Genomic DNA, 4,611 nt, shown 5'->3' with positions numbered 1-4,611 from the left:
TTAAGTCTTAAGTCTTCAGTGGACTCTCTGGAGAACTGGCTCAGGTCAAATGTCTAGTCCTCAGAAGTCTAGTTCAGGTTGCCAGAGGACTAGTTTAGGGAAGTCTTCCTGGCACACTGCAGTCCTTGTGAACATGCACTGAGCAGCGGTGCACTGAGAGCGCACTGATGCCGGTTCAGTGTATCAGTAACTCAGTGAGCAGGACATGATGTCAGTGTGGTGCCTGGTGCTCGCTGCCTCCAACTGTGAGCAGTGACGTTAAAGCAGATTATCCACGGGGACAGACAGCAGAGCAGAGCGGCCTCATGAGTGAACAGCAACATAAGCTGATCAGAGGTAGGACACATACATTTATACACTGCTTCTTGTCTGTCTGTCTGTCTGTCTGTCTGTCTGCCTGTCTGTCTGTCGACTGCAGTCAAACTGTCCCTAAACTCCTCGTTTGTCTTTAATTTTACCCACATGTGAGTTGCCATATTTTCTGACCCTCTAAAGCTGGACTGACTGTGAGGAGATTAAAAGAAAATGTTCACAGTTTATTAAGTCTGTCTTCAAATAACAATTAGTTGCTCATATGGGCTGTAAAACAGGATTTGTTTGCTGGAATCATTGCTCCTGTTTTTACTGGATGTTTTGGGAAATCCCTTCTTCCGGTGTGAGCGAGTGAGCAATACTATGTTGTAAAGTTTACCCGTCAAAAGAAATACCCATTTTTCACAACTACAGTCTTTCATATTTTACATTACAACTTCCTGTTTGTGATAATAAACTAGTGTTTCCTGCCTAATTTCAGCCCCAAACGAGTTTAGTTGAGAATCAGAATGAACATCTCTCTGGTTAGTTGTTGTCCACGGTGCAGTTTTAAGTCACACTTAATTACCTAAGTGCCTTTTTAAGTTGAATCTGTTTGGACTTGTGCCGGGTTGGAGACGCTGGCCAGCTGCAGCTTGATCAGGTCATTGATCTGCTCTCGCTGGTCCTAATAAAATGTTTCCTCATGATTGCTGAGATTTCTAATGTGATGTGCTGTTACATGCTTCTGCTTTTGTGCTTTTGTTTAATCCAGACCTCAAAAATGTGTTTCATTGAGCTGTGGGTTCATAAATCTGCAAACAAGCTGCTGAATGTGCTTAATTACCGTATATTCATATATGTATAAGACTGATATGCTGAGGTTTAGCACACGCTTCCTTTACAGTCCAAACATACAGATTTGAAGTACTTGAGTATTCCTGTTATACGATACTTTTTACTTCTGCTGAAGTACATTAGACAGCTTCATGTCAGCACACAAAACATGCAACGTCTTGATCAAGCATGATAATTTGCCATAAATTAAACTACCCGGCGGCACATTAAAGTCAAATGATTGGCTTTATTTCGTATTTATCTTTTTAATCGTTTGCAATATTTGGAATATTTGATGGAAAAAATTAGCATTAGTACTTTGATGTTTGGGTAAATCAAACTAAACCAAGCAATCCATCAGTTATATCAGAAAATTAGCAGGAGATTACTCACTACACAGCTAATCACTGCCTGCAGCTGTTGAACCAATTACAACAGGAAAAATGCTGTGATGAAGTAGATGTGCAGCACTCACTTACACTTTTAATACTTTGGGTACATTGTCCTGATAATAGAAAGAAAAAAAAAAATACAAAACTACATTTATAAAAGCTGCATCTCTAAACCTGCATCAGAGCGGACATGACGTCTGTCCCCTGTGTGTCCTTGTCCAGGGGCCGTCTCACTGACTGGACTCTACCTGGTGTACGGATATGGTGCCGCCCTGCTCTGCAACCTGATTGGTTTCGTCTATCCTGCTTATTATTCGTAAGTTTTTCTCATTTGCTTGTAGTGATTTCTTCTGCTAATCATCCAGAGGGGGAATCTTTTTGATTTCATTTTCACATGTAGTGTCAGGCGACTGTTGGATCCTTCAAACGTTATGACGGATGTGACGCTGAAATTCGGCTCAGAGGGTCAAACTCACCAAATTCATAGCTAAAAATGTATGTAGAGAAGAATTTTAAGCTGTACAAGGATTCAAGGCTCAGTGGGCTTAATTTCACATGATTTCACTGAAATGAACTGGGAGTTGATATGAAATGACCCAAAGAGTTTTGTTCCCCTAAACCACATTTTAAAATGTTCTCCCGCCTCCCTCTGGAAGGTTAATCCTGTCTGAATGGATCAGGTGCAGTGGTGCAGGTGTAATCATGGTATTAGAAACATAAATGCATTTCAGCTTTGTTTTTAAACCCTCTGGCTCTCTGCAGAATCAAAGCTATCGAAAGTGTGAGCAAAGAAGACGACACCAAATGGCTGACGTACTGGGTGGTGTACGGCGTCTTCAGCTTGGGCGAGTTCTTCTCCGACATTTTCCTCTACTGGTTCCCGTTCTACTACGCTTTTAAGGTGAGGAACAAATGACAGGTGCCAAACGCCCTTCTGTGCAGCAGCTGCTCCGTGGAGGTCAGCATCCACAGTGTGTGTTGTATAAATATATATTAAACATTCCCTTTTCTCTGTTGAATTACTCTCAAAGTATTGAAATAATTATTTATTTGTAGCGTTTATTGCTTTGCCACTGCTGCACTAGACTACTCTACATAAACTCTTTAGTAAATGAAACAATGACCGTTATTTCCATTACATACTAAACACATATTTTCCCCAATATCTAAGTCTTACAGTATCATTGTTCTGATATTGCCAGATTCTAGACAATCTCTACTATTATGAAACTCTATCTCTACTGCCGGCATCCTATGGTAAGATCCATTAAGAAAAAGCTTAAAATATCATAAAAATCAGCAATTATTATTATATCAAAAGATCTGAAAAACCTAGACTGTTCTGAAAAAAAAAACAATATATAACACGTATGGCTAGTCTTATAATGACCAAGATAAGAGCTTAAAAGTAAAGCAAGTGAAATTACCATGAATATAATAAAGGGCTAATAGAGCTAACCCAAACTAGAGTTTGCAGCTCTTAGTAGTATTAACACTTTATTATATATATATTATATACTTTATATATATGTTAAAAATATGTGAAATTACAAGTTTATAAGAACTTCCACAGCTTCCACAGCTTCCACAGAAACAACTTTTTCTGAGGTTTCACTGAATAACAAAAATGGTTTTGGCTTGTTCAGAATGTATTAAATGTCCTTTATTTAATGCAGGTAAATAAATCAAGTTGTCACTGGTATACGTCTTTATGGTACAAGTTATTTCTTCAGGGCTGCAAGGTGGCTCGGTGGTTACCACCATAGACTCGCAGCTAGAAGGTTCGCATCCCGGTGAGGACACCTGGAATCTTTCTGCGTGGAGTTTGCATGTTCTCCCCGTGCAGCATGGGTTCTCTCCGGGTTCTCCGGCTTCCTCCCACACAGTCCAAAAACATGTTGAGGTTAATTGGTGATTCTAAATTGTCCGTAGGTGTGAATGTGAGTGTGCTTGGTTGTCTGTCTCTAAGTGTAGCCCTGTGATAGACTGGTGACCTGTCCAGGGTGTCTCCTGCCTTCACCCTGAGTCAGCTGGGATAGACTCCAGCCCCTCGCGACCCTAGTGAGGATGAAGCGGTGTATAGATGATGGATGGATGGAAGTATTTTCTTCAGCAGAAGCCATTACCATTGGTGCTGAGGAGTCAGTCAGTGTTAGGTAGAGGAAGTCAGGAGGAAACTGTTGCTAAGACAAAGAGTTAAACAAAACTAAACAAAGTAAATATGATTTTATATGGAGTTCTACCTGTTTCACCTCTCCAATATCAGCCAGGCTAAAAGAGCTGAAATAAACTGATCCAGTAAACTCAATAATCCACACTGGCCTGTCCTCCGTGGTTCCAGTGTCTCTTCCTGTTGTGGTGCATGGCCCCAATGACCTGGAACGGCTCCCAGATCATCTACAACAAAGTGGTTCGGCCCATCTTCCTCCGCCACGAGGCCACGGTGGACAACATGGTCAGCGACATCAGTGGGAAGGCCATGAGCGCCGCCGAGAACCTGACCAGAGAAGGTATGACCATGCCGAGATCACCGTTGAGCGCTCTCATGCTAGTTTTAATCATCCTGTGTCTTCCTCCTCAGTGCTGTCCACTCTGGTGAAGAGTAAATCCCTGGTGACGCCGGCGGCACCCGACACTAAAAGTTTACCGAGCTCATCAGGAGAAACATCGTCAGCTAAAGTTGGTCCGTCGCTGCCGAGTGAAGAACAAAGAGTAAGAAATCATATCTGCTTTACCTTCTCCCAGTCTGCCCACCTTAAACCAGTCCCAGTAAAGCTGCCTGAACCAGTTTACTGCAACTTGGAACAATTATGCGGCTTGGAAATTGAGCCAAGTTGTAATAAATTGGGCTTTAACCCCCTAATGTGTCCTTATAGAGACAGACAGTGTAGAGGTTCCCTGTATTCAGGTCTGTTCTGGCCTGCTGTCTGATGGTTCTGGATGAGTTCTGCAGTCTGGGTCCGAGATGAACTGATTGGTTTCAGACTGCAGGATGTTTCTGTTTCTGTGTCAGATCAGCTGACTATTGAGTCCTTTTCTTATCTTAATATAGTGTCTGATATCGTCCAGTATAACTCAGCAGATCAGCTGT

At 41.9% G+C, this 4,611-nt stretch overlaps 1 protein-coding gene across 1 annotated transcript; it reads left to right on the top strand.

Annotated features, from left to right (window-relative positions):
* The first annotated feature begins 305 nt into the window (after positions 1 to 305).
* Positions 306 to 4,411, top strand: reep6 (receptor accessory protein 6). The gene is made up of 6 exons (XM_008295679.1): positions 306 to 336; positions 1,743 to 1,836; positions 2,283 to 2,421; positions 3,862 to 4,030; positions 4,102 to 4,232; positions 4,397 to 4,411. The coding sequence occupies exons 1-6, from the start codon at positions 306 to 308 to the stop codon at positions 4,409 to 4,411; spliced, it is 579 nt and encodes a 192-aa protein (XP_008293901.1).
* The last annotated feature ends 200 nt before the right edge of the window (positions 4,412 to 4,611 follow it).

The sequence above is a fragment of the Stegastes partitus genome, unplaced genomic scaffold (assembly GCF_000690725.1).
Source record: "Stegastes partitus isolate 25-593 unplaced genomic scaffold, Stegastes_partitus-1.0.2 Scaffold1067, whole genome shotgun sequence".
NCBI classification, from domain to species: domain Eukaryota; kingdom Metazoa; phylum Chordata; class Actinopteri; family Pomacentridae; genus Stegastes; species Stegastes partitus.
This window is presented reverse-complemented; position numbering and strand designations above follow the sequence as displayed.

What these genes read in the sequence shown, in the direction of transcription:
- reep6 (XM_008295679.1), top strand. Translation starts at nt 306, where the DNA reads ATGAGTGAACAGCAACATAAGCTGATCAGAG. An exon ending in GCAACATAAGCTGATCAGAG is followed by an intron (nt 337 to 1,742) that starts GTAGGACACATA and finishes GTCCTTGTCCAG; the next exon opens with GGGCCGTCTCACTGACTGGA. An exon ending in CGAGAACCTGACCAGAGAAG is followed by an intron (nt 4,031 to 4,101) that starts GTATGACCATGC and finishes CTTCCTCCTCAG; the next exon opens with TGCTGTCCACTCTGGTGAAG.